General features: G+C 38.2%; 2 protein-coding genes across 10 annotated transcripts in view; one reads left to right on the forward strand and one right to left on the reverse strand.

Moving 5' to 3' along the window:
• TECR (trans-2,3-enoyl-CoA reductase) overlaps positions 1 to 17,322 on the forward strand; it is a 25,827-nt gene extending 8,505 nt beyond the window's left edge. For 3 of the 6 annotated variants that reach the window (XM_038143818.1, XM_038143815.1, XM_038143817.1), the window contains exons 2-13: positions 4,032 to 4,082; positions 4,564 to 4,615; positions 4,945 to 4,989; positions 6,326 to 6,429; positions 8,491 to 8,606; positions 8,715 to 8,820; positions 12,479 to 12,551; positions 12,643 to 12,686; positions 14,022 to 14,079; positions 14,588 to 14,676; positions 15,673 to 15,718; positions 15,814 to 17,322. In XM_038143818.1, the coding sequence (XP_037999746.1) occupies positions 4,032 to 4,082; positions 4,564 to 4,615; positions 4,945 to 4,989; positions 6,326 to 6,429; positions 8,491 to 8,606; positions 8,715 to 8,820; positions 12,479 to 12,551; positions 12,643 to 12,686; positions 14,022 to 14,079; positions 14,588 to 14,676; positions 15,673 to 15,718; positions 15,814 to 15,941 (912 nt within the window). In that variant the 3' untranslated portion in view covers positions 15,942 to 17,322. Of the gene's footprint in view, positions 1 to 161; positions 281 to 4,031; positions 4,083 to 4,563; positions 4,616 to 4,944; positions 4,990 to 6,325; positions 6,430 to 8,490; positions 8,607 to 8,714; positions 8,821 to 12,478; positions 12,552 to 12,642; positions 12,687 to 14,021; positions 14,080 to 14,587; positions 14,677 to 15,592; positions 15,719 to 15,813 lie in introns of all 6 variants that reach the window. The other 3 variants (XM_038143819.1, XM_038143820.1, XM_038143816.1) reach the window with 2 other exon arrangements.
• ABCA4 (ATP binding cassette subfamily A member 4) overlaps positions 16,999 to 18,805 on the reverse strand; it is a 69,058-nt gene continuing 67,251 nt past the window's right edge. For all 4 annotated transcript variants that reach the window (XM_038143783.1, XM_038143785.1, XM_038143781.1 and 1 more), the window contains exon 51: positions 16,999 to 18,429. In XM_038143783.1, the coding sequence (XP_037999711.1) occupies positions 18,307 to 18,429 (123 nt within the window). In that variant the 3' untranslated portion in view covers positions 16,999 to 18,306. The remainder of the gene's footprint in view (positions 18,430 to 18,805) is intronic.

The following is an 18,805-nucleotide window of genomic DNA, read 5'->3' on the forward strand; positions in this document are numbered from 1 at the left end:
GTTGAATAAAGAAATCCATGAAAAATTATTAAATACATAGGCAGCACTTCTGATGCAGGAGACTCAAAATCACTGTGTCTGTCTCTTCCTTTTCCCTCAGTCACTACATTCTTGCCCTGTTTTATTACTTTTTCTGAGTCACCTGCTGCTGGCTGTTTCAGAAACCAATTCTAGGAGGATCCTTAGACCCATCCTCTGCTACAGTTTGTACCTTTTGGTTCAAGAGAAGCTTCAGACTGAGAGTCAATTGTAAAGCAGCAGCACAAACAGAATTTTCAGTGTAAGTACACTGACAGCAATCTCCCTTTGGCTTAACTCTTGACTTGAAGAAAGCTATTCTTGATACACCCTAGAGTGAGATCATACTAAGGCATGCTTACTCCTTTTAGGAACAACACAGTCTACCAGAAAAGTCAAAGGAGCTAGAGAAAATGAATAATGCTATAGGAAAAATGTTTAGAAGTATTCAGTTTGCCCCACTTAGGACTGTGGCAACCACTGGCTTGGTTTTTTAGAGTTAAATTCAAAGAAACTAATTTATGTAAGCATTCTAACAGTTCAGGGAGAATTCATTCTGTGTTGCTCTTTCTCAGACTGGTTGGTTCCTATACTGTGAAATAAGCTTGCTTTTTTTTTTTTAACTGAGTAATTTAAAAATAAATCAATACAATATATGCTTATGTCAGTGCTTATAAAGTCTCACTCAAGTTTACTCAATCTGCTGATTACAAATGGTTTCAAATTAAATTTCTAAGATGCACAAACATGATAAATGTGTCAGTATTTCCATAATAGTTATCACATTATTTTTGAAGATCTGTTGTTCCTTTAGCACTTTAGCTATGGTTTTAAATTGCAGGAATTCAAGTGAACTATATTTTTGTAATCCTATTACGAGACACAACATCTTAAAAACTCTTTTTAAACACTTTGCTCAGCTGTTTTTCCCTTATGAATACTTTTATTTTCTGAATAAAAATTTAACAGCTGAATATACTTTTCTCTGCTTATGTTGTGTATTGATTATTCTTTGCCCTCAACCTGTTTGCGTTCTAAACATTAATAATCAAGATTTTTTTCTTTTATTAATGACCCTATTGATCTTTAATCCTTATGCAATTGAAGAAATTTGTCTTCTAATCAAAGATATATATTTGTAGTCAATTATAAAAGAATTTTTACCATCTTGCACAAATCTGCCTATTGATTAAGTTCTACTCTAAGTCTCAGAGAAGCTGTAGTTTAAAATGTCTTTAAAAATTCACCAAATAAATGGACTGTAAGTCTTAGTGCACTAATGCAGGCCAACAGTTGGGGTCCTATTGTGCTAAATGCTTTGAAAACACAATGAAATTGAAGTTCTCTGAGCCAAACAATTTATGTTTAAAAGAGATGATACCCATCAGTAAGTGTTCCAAGAACAGATTGCCGGATGTCTAAAAACTGTTGCCAACCAATGCATTAACTGCCTTGGTGCTGTGCCTCAAGGCTGGAAACACTGTGTTCAGTGCTAGGGTGCTTCATGGGATTGGCCAGGATGTTCAGGAACTACCATTTCTTGCTTTGGATCAGGCTTTTCTGTTCTTTGTGCAAGGAACACCTACACTGGGGGATGTTCTGATAAATCTAAGAGATGTGATAGAGGAAACAGTCACCTTGCTTTCACTCTGCTGCTGCACAATTTGCTGTGGACTGGAGTAGAATCTAAAGCTGTGTTCTGGCATCTATCTTTCTAAAAAGGGAAAGAATGTTTGATATTTGCTTAGATCTTGAAAGTAATTGAAAGTAAATTAAATGTTTGAAGTGGAAAAAAAAAGAAAAAAAGAAACATGGAGCAATTTAGGTTGCAGGAGCCTTGTGGAAATCATGCAGTCAAACTCCTGCTCAAAGCAGATACAGCCAGATCAAATGGCATTGGGTCTTGTCCAGTCCAGTTGTAAATGTCTCCAGGAATGGAGATTTCACATCCTCTCTAAGCAACTTCTCATATTTGGCCTAGCTCATGGTGAAAAAAAATTCCTTTTGTCTGGATTTTCTTCTATTGCACCCAGCACATTCCCTCTCACCATTATTTCTGTGCACCTCCAAGAAGAGTCTGGATCCATCATCTCTATAGGCTTCCTTTAGGTATTCGCATGGACCAGTATAGGCAAGTATGACAGTTTGGCGTTTGAAAGAATTGTGCTGGAACAGAACCAAATAACAGTGGAATCAAGCTTTGTTTGTTTGTTTTCCACACTGATTCTAAAGATTGACAGAGACTTCTGTGCAGCCACTCCCTTGAAAACCACAGAGCAAAAGAAAAACTCTGTAATTTTCATTCTGGTCTTGTGCCTAGCAAGAATAACCCAGCTAAAATACCTTAGGTGGCAGAAAGATATTTAAACCACTGTAATTGACCTAGAGAATATCTTTCTAATACAGCCACTGGATGCCATAGATAAAAACTGCCCCGGGGGGATTCTGATAGAATATATATATATATATATATATATATATATATATTTGGGTTGGGTATGGAATGGGAAGGACACTACTAAAAGTGTAGGCACTGCTGCATTCTGCAGGGCAGCCCAATGGTATTCATTGACAAAAGAACTTTGACATACACCAAAGGTTTCAATAGTCCTTGTAGCAGCTTGGCATCAGAAGGGACAAAAAGTGGTGTGCAGCCCCCTCTCTGCCCTGTACTTGTTCTGTGGACTGCAAGTGTCAGAATGATGTATTTCAAGAATAGTCTTCTGGGAAAGGAATCCACTTCATTTGCTTTCCCATGGAGATTTCACACAAACAGACACTAAAACTGGAAATGTATGTTATTTTAAATATAAAAAATCAAGGGAAAACATATCCTAACAATCCATCACATATTTGTTACATATCACAAAGGAGGAACACCACTTATCTCCCTCAATGTCCCAGTCAGAGCTTACAATGCACAGGCAGAAAACACCATGGCATTAGTGTTCCTTGTGGAGATCAGATTTGGTAGGTGTGACTGGAGCTGAAGTGCTCCATTGCTGTGCCAAAAGAAAACCCTTTGGGACAAGTGAAACAAGGAAATAAGATACTCCAACCAAGTGATCTCTTCAAAGCAACCCTCTGAGAAAGATACTGGACTGTGACTCCTATTTTTAGTGAGGAATCATATTTAAAGTCTAATATTAATCCATTCTCTTGGCCAGTTAATACCAAACATAATTAATGCTAGATGTTTATATAAAAATCTCAACAACTGCAATGAGGTTTAGGGAGCTGCTGCAACTGGGCTTTGAAATATCTGGGGACTTTTCTGCTTGGCTGTTGATCAAATCATAACATTTTGCCAAACTGCCATTTGATCATGGAAATAAACTGCTCTTTCCTTTTCAGAGCTGTAGCTAAACCTGTGCTTGGAATATAAAATGCTAATGTGCAATTAATAAAACAAGTGATTGAAGAGGCAAGAGTTACACTAACTATTCCTATAACAAATGTTTAAGTGTTTGTGAAGCCCAGACATTTAGCTGCATTTGTTCATTATGTCCACCAATATTTTCCGCTCTCCTTGCAATTAAAATATTCTGGAAACAATGCACAATAATCTTCAACCTTTATGTACTCAGAATATTTGGTTATATTCATATATATATTTAAATTTTTTTCTCAAACTCTTTCTAATTTTACAAATCATAAATTACTGTTCCTTACTGATTCCTGTGAAACTTCTCTACCCCTTACTTGTTCCACTTGCTCTAGCATAAGAAAATACCCAAGATCACTTTTTTGATCAAACACTTAGCTACTTCTGCTACTGAATATATCCAAGAAGACAATTCATTTGGATTTTTTTTTCCAAGTTGAGTGCTTTTGGAAACTGGTGATTGGAGCTATCTCTTGAGAACATAAAGAAGGTTTTTAACTCAATTCACAGATCAGAGAAAAACAGTGTCCCACTCTGAGAGTCACATTAATTATGAATTTGGGAATCAGCAAAGAGTTTACTTATTATTTAGCCAATAATGATTAATTATCATTTTGTGTCCTCTCAGGTGGAAATCCTTGATTGGGAGACAAAGAAACAGCTATGCTTCCTAGATAAGGTAAAACAAAAATCTGCTTAAAAGACTTAAAAGGTGACTTTTAAAGAAATTAATAACTTTTCTTGAGTAAATATGGTGTTTATGAAGGGTATTTAATCTCCTTTCCTTGGCCACTTGCAATGATTATGCAAACTTCATACTGACTATAGTGTATTTCAACCTTTTTCCAGAAGAAGCATTTGGGCAAAAACTAAGTTGCTTTACTAAGAGGGTGCCAGTTGTTTGGTACTCAGAAGCCATCAAATTGTCACTGCTGTAATAGTAACTCTTGATCACTCCTAGAGAAGCTGCCTCTGAAACAGGTGTCAAAAATTGTCCTGCCTTTTTCCTGTCAGTTCTTTGAATCCTTCATGCCAAGGCTAGACATCTCTAAGAAATAGTTACATTGTCTAAGTCATATTTCTATTTGGCTTTATAGTCTTACACCTAGTATTGTCATTCAAAACATGCATCTTATATTTATAATATTTTTGTTGCCTAGGTGGAACCAAATGCTACAATTAGAGAGATCAGATTGATGTTCCATAAATTATGTGAGTATAACTTCTGCAGCAGCTCACATCATATCAGAATATCCAGTACATAAATAGGAAAAAATTACATAATTGAAACATAATATACACACACATAATGCTGACAACCTGCACATGAATGTGATCACAGTGAGATTTCAGTAAAATTATTTTATCCTATCCTGATACAGCTTTGTATTTTTTTCTGCTGCATAATTATCACCTATATTAGTGTTGAATAAATACTGTTAAAAACCTTTAAACAAAGCTCATGTTGTATTGCGTTCGTTATAGTAGTGGGTGATCTAAACTGAACATTGTGTATCACACAACTCTGTATGGTCTTACAGATCCTCGGTGGTACCCAGCAAGGCAGTCAATAAAACTTGATCCAAGTAAGTACTTGGGAGGTCTGGAGTAATTAAACTGAGCAAGGCCCTGGCATGAAAGGTGTACTTAAGGGTACTGGCACTCAAAAATCTGTTTCCAGCTATGTTAATTAGGACTGAAAGCTGAAAAGAATCCAGAACACATACAATTCTTTGGAAGGAAACACAGTTACACCCTGGTGCTTGGTGATTAACTCAGGAGTTTGCACATTGTTCCAATGCACTTTCTAAGTACTGAGCACTGTTGCTTTTCAGAGAGGCAGCACAGGATCTAGCTATTCACTGTCCTTAGCTGCAGTCAAATGATCTCCGTGGTGATGCTCAACTGGGAGCACCAAAAAAGGCTGCGGGTTTGAGCTATCAATTCACATAATCCTCTGTTCTCAGGCAGGAATTACAGTTCTTTTGAGGGAAGCTAATGGAGAACACATTGCTGTGGACATAGCAATTGCTGACAAAGCTGATGGCAGCTGGCTGACTTCATTAATACACTTGTAGGTATTGCTACTAGAAGCCTCTTACATGGCCTGAGTCCACAAAAGAAAGTCTAATTGCCAAACCGTGTTAATTCATTTTAGCTAAAATATAACACTTTCTTCCTTTGCTTTCATTAAGGATAAGTTTATTTAAACAATCCCTTAGAAATATGCTGGTGAAGATTTGCTCATTGTGTAAAATCTACCCATGGAAAACAGATGTATGATTATCTTGTTTCCTTCTTTGAAGGTCTCCCTTGTCAGATTCCTCTATGAATTTACGTTGTGAGACTTGCCTTGAGAAAATGCTGGCCTTCTGGAGATTCCTCCAAAGCCAGGCATTAAAAGCTCAAGTGCAGTGGAATCACCTTGTAGCTTGGTTGTTTGGGAAAAGAAAGGCAATGAAAATTTCTATAGAAGAGTTTTCCAAACACTTAGCTTATCCTATCTTATAGCTTATCTTAGAAGATAGCTTATCCTATCTTCTGTTTATCTGATGACGAGCAATGACAAGAGTGGGAGAGAGAGAGGTGCAGCTGACTAGGAGGTCAGGGAACTGTCATAAAGGGCATTGCCCCATCAACAGATCCTGCTGTTGGCAGTGATGAAGAAAGTCTACTAGACTAGGCAGGCACATAGGATTGAGAATTCTTTTTAACTGTCTTGGTTTGAATAGAGTATCCAGGCTTATATGTGATTACAGGGATAAATAAAAATTAAGTGTAAATATTCTTGTCTGTTTAATGAGATTCCAAAAAACCCACATCATATCAAGGAGCTGCATAGATAAAGCACCATATAAAGCTATTATGCTTCCAAAGTGGACTTCAATGTCACTAAGATGTAATTACTTCTTTCCTTCTCAGAAGGAAAGTCCCTGAGGGATGAAGAAATCCTGCAGCACCTCCCTGTTGGCACAACTGCTACCTTATACTTTAAAGATTTAGGGCCACAGATAGGATGGACTACGGTGAGCTCTGCTTCAAGTTTGAGCCATTTTAATGGCTAGCTTTCCACAGTTAATCCTTACATCACTTTTTGTTTCTCTCCAATATTTCTGCATGACGTCTGCTCTGATAGTGGATGCAGGCAATGAATCCTCATTGCTTCAGTTCATTTAATCAGGGAAAGCAGTAACAGATTGAATGCCTATTTAGTTCCCTGGGAGAGCAGCAGTGGAAAACCTGCTGCAGGGTAGGTTGGCTCTACAGAACTAAAATGCAGATTGTCAAATGGATGTCTACTGCAAAATCATTAGGAACTGGGTATATAAATGCCTTTGGCAATCTGCTCCACAGGACCTGTGTAATTTCTGACAAAATTAGGATTATACTCCAATGAGTTTGTCCTGCAAAGAGGCATGGGAGGAACTTCACATGTCAGCACTTGAAGTGACTTCAGCAAGAAAATGCATAAAATTAAGATTAGTTGCTGTCTGCATGTGACTGTGTCCCAGGATCCCGGTGACAGGCTAATGACAGCTGACAATTTCTGCAATATTAGCAGCCATCCACAAAGACCTTGCATATTTACTGTCTTAGCTCAAATGCAAATTTTATCACAACTCACTTGGCAGGCAACACAGCGCTGCTGTGTATGCAGTGAGGTGACCAAGGACCCTTCTAGCTCTCCAGAAGGTCCTTGCTGCACAGTATTACACTAGTTCCAATAAACAGCATGATGTCAAGGGAAAAGTACCTCGTAATTTAAAGGCATATTTACCATTTATTAGCTATGAGATATTAATAAAACCTTGTGTTGATTACAAATAGCAAAGACAATGTTAATAGGAGATAAAATTTTAAAAGTCAAATATGTTTTGCAAGACTGAGTCTTCACATCTTTACTGTGGATGCAATGGTGATAAATCAAGCAGCTATTACTCAATCCAAAAAACCAGGAAGACAGACAAAAACTTCTAATGGCAGTGTAGACTTCAAGACACAGGTGCATTAATATCCACCAAAATATCACAGGGCAGAGTAACCCCAGGCTTCTACCATTTCATAATCTTTTGTTCTCCCTGCCCTTCAAGCTACTTCATTCAAATATAAACCAACAAGTACTTTAGTATTATCAAATCAAAAAGATGAACTTCTCATCTACAAGCAAACCTGATCTTCACCAGAGAACATGCTGATCGTAACAGAAATCAATAACCCAACTTTTCTGAGTATCAAAACAACCCTAAACACAGGGTTTGTTTGGGTTTATTTTTGTTTGCTTTCTTTAGTTGTTGGGTTTTTGTTTGTTTGTGACAAAAGTACAATCAATTTCCCTTCTTTCTCTGTAAGTGAGGTATGGGCCTACCTTCCTTACTTATAGATGGGTGGAAAATTCAGCTGTCAATATTTGATCCAAGGTTAACTTCAATTTAAAGTGATTTTCCTAAGAAATACACAACTATCTGAATGAAATCAAGTTAGAGAAATAGCTTCTCTGGTTTCCTCTCTTTTTTTCCTTTCTTTTTATTTTCCTTTCTTTTTATTTTCCTTCTAGTATTCCAATTAAAGCTTGTTTGAACATAGAATGAAATTATTGTTTCCCAGGACAACTGCTGTGCTAACTGTTCACACAGATGGGGTCACTGTGAATACTTACAAGCTGTGTTTCCAGTTTAAACAAAATTCATTCAGTAGAAGCAGAGCTCCTATTTCTCAAGACAAATTCTTCACCAAATTTCATTTTAAACCAAAATAAAGCAACAGCTTTTGAGTGCAAGAGAAGGGTGAGAGCTGCATAAATGTAACATGCATGCATATTTGTCATGATCTCTGGGCTGCCATTGTTATCTTTTCATACCCACACTCTGTCTGCTGCACTGGCAATGGCTGTTTGAATGCAACTGAGACAAATAATTGCAAAATACTTATGTGCATGGCTACCAGTTTCATAGCCTGAGCCCAAACCTTCTACTCCCTCCCTGCCTCTCTTAGTGCCATCCTGGATGTGTGGAGGTGTTTATCACAAAGAGACCAGAGCAAAACCATCATCTAATTCAGCTGTCTAATGATTTTCTCTCTTTTTGCAGGTATTTTTGATAGAATATACAGGTCCATTGTTCATCTATTTTGTGTTTTATTTCCGCATGACTTTTGTCTATGGACTGGATGAGAGGTTTACATCAAGTCCACACCCAGTAGTTAAGTAAGTCTGTTTGCAGGCTTAGGCAGTATTTCTGTAGTCTTATTCCAAATGTCTTGCTACACATGGTTTTTTAAGCACTCTTAAATGCTTTTGTCTTGCTGTTTCTAGCTTGGCATGTATCTGCCATTCTTTCCACTACATCAAAAGGTTGATTGAAACAGTATTTGTTCATCGATTCTCCCGTGGGACTATGCCACTGAGGAATATTGTGAAGGTAAATTGTGCCAGAATCTATCCACAGCTGCCCTTACAAATCCAGCCTTTCCAGCCTGTGCTCTGCCTCTGCACCACAGACATTTTGGGTGGCTTTTGTAGCAATGCACAGCAAATCTCACCCATAAAGCTGCCCCAATGTCTTTCAGAAGATTTCTTAATGTCGCTATTGTATAACCCACATGCTGTCATACTATACTATGTCAATATTATAGAAGTCTCATTACTTTTTAGAATTTTAAACCTTCAGCATACCCTTCCTTTTCACTCAGCTAGGTCCTTGGGTGTGAATGTTTTAGTAACAAGTTGACTTTAAAGGTAGTACAGGCAGGCACAATGGTGGGAGAGCTGCTTTCTTTTTTTTAAAAAAATCAGTTTTTGTAACAGTCATTTTATATCTGCTTTGCCCCTGAAATTCTCTTTGTTGTTAAGGAACTGTTAATTTACCTTTGATCCAGTGCAAAGCAGCTCAGTTGTTCAGCATTTTCTTCTCCACAGGAGCATTCCCTAATGTCAACAGGGCTGCTGTGGCACAGGGCAGCTCTTGGGGTGCAGACTCCGTTCCCTGGGTGTCTGAGAAGTAGTACAGTGACTGCATGGTTATGCATAAGCTGTAGTTATTTTAAAAATGTTTGCAACAGAGAACACACTAGTAGTCAAAAGTACAACTTACTCTAAGGAAAACCACAGATTATCAACTGGAAAAGCATTTGGGAATTTTAACATTTGGGATTTGGGCAGTTCCTTGTAATTTGCACTATGGCAGTGATAATTGTAGCAGCTGAAGCTCTACCTTGTGGCTAACTCCTTAGAGCTGTCCAGTGGCTCTGGTCCTTCAGCTGATAGCTTTCAGGAAATGAGGGGCTATAGTGGAGCAGTGGCTCTCCAAAAGAATCCTCCCTAGAAATTTATTGTGCTTCCTGCAGCAAGAGTTGTTAAAGGGTTTGCAGATCTCATTCTTGACACAACAGATCTTGCAGATCTCTTGTTCTTGACACAACAGTAGCTAATGCATGCTAAACAGCAGATAAATGAGCAACTTTACCTTGAAAAAACATTCAGTATGATAACTGTTTTTCTCACTGCCATCTCTGACAACTACTTGTTCCTTTCAGACCATAGAAACTGTTGCTAAAATTGACATTTGTACCAGTCATTCTGATCACTTCCTCTTTTCCATTTTCTCAGGTTGGCACTTGCTTTCACCTGTAAAGTTGCTCACAGTTCTTATTCTACCTGTTTAGCAATGCTTGGGCTTGATTTGCTTTTATAATTTTATTGACCTTGGTGCTGTTACTCCAAAATTGTGGCAGTGTGAAAAACATCACACCTTTTTTTCCATTTTTCCATCACGTACTAGTGGTAGAAAAGGCTTCTTACTTTCAGGGTTTGATCACAGCACAGCAGATATAGATAGCTTCTTTTCTAAGTGCAGTGCAATGCCATGTGTACAGGAGATACTTCGGTCTCAATAAGCAGAAATCTGAGATGGGAATTGATGAGAGATGTGATTTTCATCCCTTTTCCCCCAATGGAACTAGGAATAAATTATGTCCTACAATGCAGCAGCTTCACCAAAAGCAGAGCACACTAACATAGTATAATTTTTTTCTAAGACGTGATTTTTCTAGGCATTGGAAAGGTAGAATACCTGATTCAATTAGAACATGTATTGTTGGGGACTGAGCCATGATACTTAATTTATTTCATTCTACTTCACTGAAATCCATTGCCATATGTTCCATCCTGTGCCAAGCCTTGAAGCTAGGAGAAGGTTTTCCTGAAGATGCCATTCCAAGATTACAAGAAACTGTTTCCTCCTAAGTTTGTAGAGCAGTCAGTAAATTGTAAGTGTCTGTTGAAGAAGCTGATTTTAGGGAGGAAGCAGTAGCTTATGGATAGGACACTACCTATACTGTCCCTCACTGGAATCATTCTTTTGGTTCTGCTGCATTTCCTGGGGGAAAATGAAGTCATCACAGGGAAGCTATTTATTTTTTCTGCTCATTCATCCCACCTGATTTGTAATTACTTGTTTATAATTTGCTTTTTTTCATCAGTTGTCTCTTTCACAATCTCAGAGCAAGGACATACTAAGTGGTTGTATTACAGCACACCCAAAAGGATAACCATTTTGTCTGAGGCCTCTGGGCACTGCAGTGGTTGAGTTAACCCTGAGAAGAAAGTGGAAATGCAACTGAATGTTTGATACAGCTGTTTGCAGCAGATGAGGGGGCACCAGCATTTTCAGAAAAATGCACCATCAGACACTGCAGTCAGCTAGTGCAGGTTGGAGACGCTGAGGTAATCACTTTTCCAGGGTATTATTGCTAGAAATGCAGTTCTGGTATATACAGGGGGAGAAGACTGCAAAATTCAAAGCAAAAAAAAAAAAAAAAAGTTAAACCAGGCAGGACAGCCTTGGATGGGATTTTTGCCTGCATGAGCAGGAAAGGAAGTGGTGAAGGAGAAAGCGGAAACACCTAGGAATGTCTAAGGTATAGGAACCTACTTGGGAGGCCAAGAAAAAGAAAGAGGACCAGAAAGAGTAGAGGACCTTTACCAGAAAGAGTAAGAGGATCAGAGTTTTGCTCAAAATTGAAAATAGGATGCAAGGAAAGATAAGGCAAATAAAAGAACAGAAGAAGTGGTGAAAGAAAGATAAAGAGCTCAGTTGTGGTCTTGCTGAAGTCTGGGTCATAAATAAACATACCCTGATATATCAAAAACTGAGGCACTAGGTTGGGTAAAAGAAGACTAAACTGATGAGAGGCAAAGGTATGAATTGTTGAGGATTAAAGTCTGCCTGCAAGAGAATGGCACCTAGAGGTTAGAGCACAGAGCAAAAAGAGGGCCTCCCTCCCACCTGCATATATATAAGGAGGGAGACAGTAGCATGTCACCAAGACACCAAAGCAGCAATGACTGCCAGAAAAAACCCCACAGGAGGCAGGGCTAAGGAGACCAAATAAGAGGTAAAGATTGTCACTGTAAGTAGTTTTTTCATGGATGAAGCCTATGAACAAGCACTGAGATTGGTCAGGAGTGTGTCAATACAGCCATTAGTGACAGCTGTGTTATCAGAGTTTAGAGACTGGAAATTGCACTGCAGAAACACAAGGACAGCAGAAAAAGGGACAAACTAGAGAAATCACAATGAAAGTGTAGAGGAAAGCATCAGGCAGGAAAAGTTAAAGCACGGGAAAGAAAGAAACTGATGGGGTGAAGAAGAGGACAGGAGATTGGGCAGTGCAAAATAATAAGCAGAGAAGAGAGGACAGTGCCCAAATCTGGTCTTACAGTCTCAGGGGTGAGCAAAACAAGTTTCTCTTGAACATACAGTCTGTATGCTCTTCAACTTTGCCCAATGGATTGCCAGACAAGATAATTTTGTTTTCAGTCATATGATCATACTTTCTAAAACTGTTTATAAACTTAACAGCTCTAAGATATTTTAGAGGAAATCTTAACTCTATTAGTACCATTTCCTTTCTTATTTCCTGTTACCTGCTCCCACCTACCACACTTAGTACTGCCATTCCTCGTTGTATTATCAGCAAGTTGAAGGATTGTCCTGATCCATTGTTATCAATAGTCCTTGCAGTGAATAATGGCCTAAAAGACTGTACTAAAACAAAGAAAAATTGCTTCTTTTTCAGAACTGCTTATATTATTGGGGATTTGCAGCTTGGCTTGCATATTACATCAATCATCCTCTTTACACTCCTCCTTGTAAGTAGAAGAACAACCATCAATGATTTAAGTATTTATGTATGTACTTCCTGTACTAGTACTAATGACATGCAAACTCTTTTTTTAATAGCTTATGGGAAAAAACAGATAAATTTTGCTGTGATCATGTTTCTGGTAGGTTTTTTGCTTTTTTCTATAAAATACTAAAATATCTTGCCTTGTTTCTTCTGTCATAAATGGAGAAGTGAGTAGGATAAACAGATACTTAGGACTAGGACATTTGGGACATACTACTAAAGCTGACCACTTGCACGCAAAACGCATAAATCCATCAGTTTTTAATGTGATTTTGTACACAAAGGAATGTTTTGATTCAGTGTCATTCCAAGTCTAGGATATTTATCTGCTGGGATGATCTCTCATAATCTTTAAGTTTGTGACCCTGTGTTTAAAAGCCAGTGAGTTTGTTTTGTGAACTGTTTATTGAGTATTAAGAATCACAACAGATCATAAACCTCAGAGAACTGGCCAACTAAGAGACTGTGTTGCTGATAATTTCCAGTGATAAAGTTTCATTTTGCTAAGCCTCAAAACCTGTTTATAGCTTTCCTTATGATTCAGAATTCTTCAGTCACTGTTCATTCTCACAATTCCTAGGAACACTTCATACATGCAGAAGCAAAGTCAGTGTAGGCAATAAAGATGTACCTCCATACAAAGACTTTTCCTATGTATGTGTAACTTGTTTAGAACATCAGCTACTCACTTGCTTTGACTGCAGGATCCCAAAGCAGCTTCCCAGGATGAAAATTCTATGAGGTCATAATCTATTCACATTTTATAGAGAAACTGAAAAGCACAGAGCAGGGAATAAACTCAGGACCACTAGTCATTTGCTAATAGTTATGCACTGCAGACACTGGAGACTGTCCATAATCATATAAATGGGTCATTTCAATACACTCTCTTCGTAATTGATTGGGGCAGCATTCCTTAAATCCAGTGAAGGAAGCTGGGTCAAATATATTTCATGATTCATATCAATTATACTCTAGAGAAGAAAAGATACTTAGAGACCAAACTGTACCTTCCTTGGGATTTTAATAACTTTTGAGAAACCAAGACTATGCAAATAATTTTTTTTGATGTTTTTAAAGGCATAAGAATGACCAAAAAGTAAAGCAAGTATCCCCTGAGTTCACTTCTATCCCCTGTGGTTTATTTAGATTTCAAGGGGATTATGTAAGTAATAAATTTGCTGCTTTGGACATGAAGTCCACAAGTTCCTGAAGAATATCATGAAGATATAACAGAATATAATATGGACTCATATTTGAATGGAGATGTTTCATCCTTCTGACAGTAGTCTTACTTAAGGATATTTATTATGTTTATAATAGATTATTTTCCTTTACTTAAATATTGTAACGAATCCCAGGAAATAACAAAAGAAAGAAAAACAAATAGAAGGGAAGAACATTTTTAACTCTGTCATACTTTTTCTTGCAGCTGTGTGAAGCTGGAAATTTTTCCATTCATGTTGCACTCAGTGACCTCCAGAGAAATGGTAAAAACCGCATCATCATTTTTCAGTTTTGTGCAGCCATTCAGTACTTCCTTCAGTTACCCTGCTTCAGGAAAGACCTGATCCTGGGGGGTGTTGATACTGTCAGCTGACTGCTGTGGGAGCACAAGTTGTTCAGCACTGTAAAGACTGGATTCTAAGGGAAATCAGACAGTGCAAGGACTCTGACATCACACTGTTGAACAGCACTTCTTATCTTACTGTAATCTTTATTGTTTTGGGCTGGGTTGTGTTGGGAGCAGTTACATTGGTTATACTGCCAGTGCAAAAGGAAACAATGCTGCTACAAGCTATGTTTTGGTGAGCAAGGGAAAGTTCCCTCACAGGTATCCCACTCCTCTTGTGAGGCCAGAGGACATCCTGTCTTCCTACATCCTGTTTGTCCCTCTGACAGTCATGAGATACAGAAGTAGGCAGAGCTGGGTTGTCTTTACAGGAAACAATATATTTAGGAGTATGAATATTTTGTGATTTGTTTTCTAATCTATAGGATCCAAAACCTGTAAGATCCCATATCCAACAAAGAATCCTTTCACATGGCTGTTTTTCTTTGTATCTTGCCCTAACTATACATATGAGGTATGTATTTTCAAACAAGATGTTCAGATTTTAGTTTTGCTGAATATATTTTTGTTTCTTTTAGAATATTTTACATGGAAGAAACCTCTGAAACCGTTTAGCTCAGTACATTTCCCCTCCTTCCCTAGACCCCATGAAATCAGGTTGTGGGCAAGAATTTATCTGCTCTTCCTCCCCTCCCTCGGGTCAGTACTGATGTGACTAACCTTACACAGACAGCCCTGACCCTGGGCCAGTACTTCTGTGTGGCTGCTAGACAAGACACGCACTGTAAAGCAGGGCAAATTCTGCAGCCAGGAACAGGGAGATTGTCACTGAACACGTGTTGCAATGAGGGGATGGAGGTGTCTGGTGGATTTATAATGTAAGAGACTAGAAATATCACTGTAGGCAGGAAGATATTTGGTCAGACAAATAAAAGATACTGTGACAGAGAAAATAAGCCAAGTCTTCTTCCCCTTTTTAAGTTATGCAATCACTTGTGTTGGTGGTGACTGGTTTAGAAACTTTAATCAGTTTATAATTTCATATTCCTTAATCAGGAGCTAACTCCTTACTGAGTTCAAAAGCAGATAAAGTCAGTGCAATTCAGTGTAACATGCATTCTTGCACAGAAGGACAGTGTCAGGTTTGAAATTCAGTGGAGATCAACAAATGTTAATGAGAACAGCACTGGGCCTTGGACTATAGGAAGTTACCATTGCTAATAGTGATGGAGGTCTGATGAATACAAATTAGGCAGAGAAACAGGAAGGACACTGTTCTAATGCTTTAAAGTTTGTCATTGTAATAGCTGTGGAAGCAAATATGAAGGTTTTGTTTGTGATTATAAGGCACTGTTCACCTTTTTGACTAAAGGTCATTAACAGTAGAAATTGATCTGGCTGACCTTGATTTTTTTATTTACCTGTACTAGGACAAGGTTATTTTGATCAATAGAGACATAAATGCAAATGCTGTCACCAGAACTATTTTAAATTTCCTTGGCCAAAACAGGTGGGGACCTGGATCAGTTTCACTATCATGACTCAGTGTGTTCCAGGTGAGTAATGTTTTGGTACTTCAACCTGAAGTGATGTCAGCAGCAAGAGCATGTTTTTAATCTGATAATGAAATGTATCTTTTTTTTCCTTCCAGTGGGACTGTTCACCTTGCTTTGCTTCATTCAGATGACAGTCTGGGCAAAGGATAAACACTGCACCTACTTAAGAGAATTCAAGGATTATCCAAGTCATAGAATGCCAATTATTCCCTTTTTGTTGTAAGAAAAGAAGGCTCAATTTTAATATTGCACAGAACTTCAAGAAGAAAAACCTCATAAATGTCCTGCCAAATAAATGAATTAATTAAAAGGATTTTGGTGCATGTTGAATCTCCACTGCTAAGGGAAATTGTATGCACTTGAAAGCTACACTTCCTTACATTCAAGAATTCTCAACTCAGAAGCACCTTAAAAGATAAGGCTTCGTTGCACAGCTGCAAGAAAATGTTCCTGCAGTTCACTGTAACCTGACTTAGATTTTTCTGTACTAGTCTGTTTAGATTGATGGATCAGAGCTCCTGAGAAGTCTGTGCTGAAAAGCAGCTCCAAATTTAGCAGTGGCATTCTGCAAGACAGAAGTAGACTGGAAGGAGGACACACCAGCTAACTACAGAGCTCAGTTCAGCCAGCACGGCCAGCTGGCCTCAGGACAGTTGCATGATCTGCCTTCTCTGACTTGAAGAAAGTGTGCTGCCTGGAGGCAGGTGCTTTGTAACAGATAACATTACCAAAGAATATCAGTGGTTCCTGGAATAAAGAAATAGGCCATATCTCAAACACCTGTTTTGGGTCTAACACCTAATTTGCCAAAAGAATCTTAAGTAAGAAATATTTGTAGTATTTGGGAATGTAATATCCTGTGCTGGGGTTTTTGTTTGTTTTTGGTCTTCTTGATTAGTAGTTGCATACTAGTAAATAAGATTCAGAAGTAATCTAACGTATGCCATATCTTTGATATCTGGCCTGTTTTGATAGAACATCTCCTTATGATACTAATTGACCTTTTACCCAGCATTTTACATCAGGCTTCTCTCAGTAGCTTTTAATACACATTTTAAATACATGAAGTGACTGCTAGTCCTTGGAATGCTCTTCCTATTTTCAGAGCCAGGGAGAAAAATCAGCTTCATTTTGGACTTCCTGTGTTTTCTTTGTCACAGGATGTTCTGTGGGACTTAGTTGGGTTTTGTGTAAATCTAGTTTAAAAAGGCTTTTGAAATCTATCTGAATGACATTTTAAAGAAGCTATTTTAGAATATGAAGAGAATGCATAGATACTGTTTTGTTTCATAATTAATTTATTTATCTATAATAGATGTATAGAAAGATTTTTGAAACTATTTGTAAGGGTGAAATATGCAATAAAATCTATTTTAAAACCAGTTGAAATAATTATGGCAAAAAGAGAAGGCTACAGCTGGTTGCTGAAGTTTCATAATATTTTGTACAGTAAAAAGCAAGAGTGTCCTTATAAAAAAAATCTACATCAATTGAAGAAAAAATCTTTCAAAGCAAAAAAACATGACCCAGATTTTAATTCTGTATAACATATCTTAGACAAGATTTCTTAGAAATGATTAGATCTCATAGATAACTGAAGCAATACATTATTATGAATTTGTTTTCGGTATTGTTTTTCCACTAGTTAAACTGTGAACCAGAAAAAAAGAACTGAATGTCAAATGATTTCCCACTGAGTGCAGTGTGGAGTACAAGCAGGTTGAATTTTTTCTTCTGAGGAGGTAGAAAGCACATACCCTATTCACAATTTACACCCACTTAATGTCCAGTCGCAGGAAAGAATAAAAAATTGGTCCTGTTTAGTAACAAAGAGACCTTTCCATGTCTCTGCAAGAAAACAGAGCTTTTGGCAGATTTGGTCATACTCTCTTTCTTTTTAATCTCCATTTTGACATTTGGCCTCTCTTTGAGGCAACTTGAAGATGAGTATGAGATCATTTTAATTAATTTTTTTTAAAGAGCAAGTCTCTTGTCTGGGTCTGAGCTCTGAATTAATTCTTTCCATTCTTGCTGAGACAACCGTCTGTTTTCACTGGCAGCCTGGTGAGACAGTGAAGCAGTCTCCCAGGACTAGCCCCATCAGCCAGCACTGTTCTGACCTTGATAGTCCCATGCACTCAGCACAGCAGGAATCTGCTTCTAAGCTGGGCAATGCTCTCAGCCTTGGGATCTGTCTGCTGATTCGCAGCAGCTGACATAAGGGTTAAAGAAGAAAAACCTGCCAGCCTGAAAGTACCAGCTAGACAACCCATCTTTGCTGTTATTTATATGTCAACAAGGAGGAATGAGACTTCTCTTCTTGTATCTTAAAATGGACTTCGCGTTAGAGGAAGATTTTATTCTGTAATAATGACCTGCCTTTCCTTTGACACCCTCAGCATGTTGTGTTACTGGTAGAGCAGTAGAAGTTGGCTGTTGCTAGGGCTCTTGTAGCACAGTGCTCAGAAAGGTGCAAAAAAAATCAGTGCAATACTGAGTGTGCAAACTTTTGTTTTAGCCTTGCTCTGCTCTGGTATGGCACATGCTTGCAGTGTGCACACACTAAGCCTGGAGGCTGCAGGAGCAGTCTATGCAACTGCCTGCTGCTGCAGAGCTGGGGACACCCTGGCTTCTCGGCTGGCTCCAGCTGCACGTGGATGCAAAGGCATTTCCTCATCCTCCATCTGCTGTTTAGCAAAGTTCACAAAAACCTGTGTAAGGAAAGCAGAAAAAGTCACCATGTCTTCAACTGAGATGAGTAGTGGAATGACTGCTCTGCAGGAAACAGACAGAAAGGGGAATCCACAGACATCAACTGAACTGAGACACTGCATTATCAGCTGAGATCATGAGTTCCTCCTTTATTTTGATAAACTTCCTTGCAACTTCCTTCCTTTGGATGCACTTGCTTGCAAGTAAAATCCTACTTCTTCTTAAGAAGGAAATGGCTTCAGCCAGGTTTGCACAACATGAGTTTGGTTGTGATAAGAAAGAGGAGACGGAATATTTTAGTAGGAAGCTGAAAGGCTGCCAGGAATGCCTCTCTAGCAATCCCACCGAAAACAGCTTTGCATATGTGGACCCTTT

Source organism: Motacilla alba, chromosome 8 (assembly GCF_015832195.1).
Source record: "Motacilla alba alba isolate MOTALB_02 chromosome 8, Motacilla_alba_V1.0_pri, whole genome shotgun sequence".
NCBI classification, from domain to species: domain Eukaryota; kingdom Metazoa; phylum Chordata; class Aves; order Passeriformes; family Motacillidae; genus Motacilla; species Motacilla alba.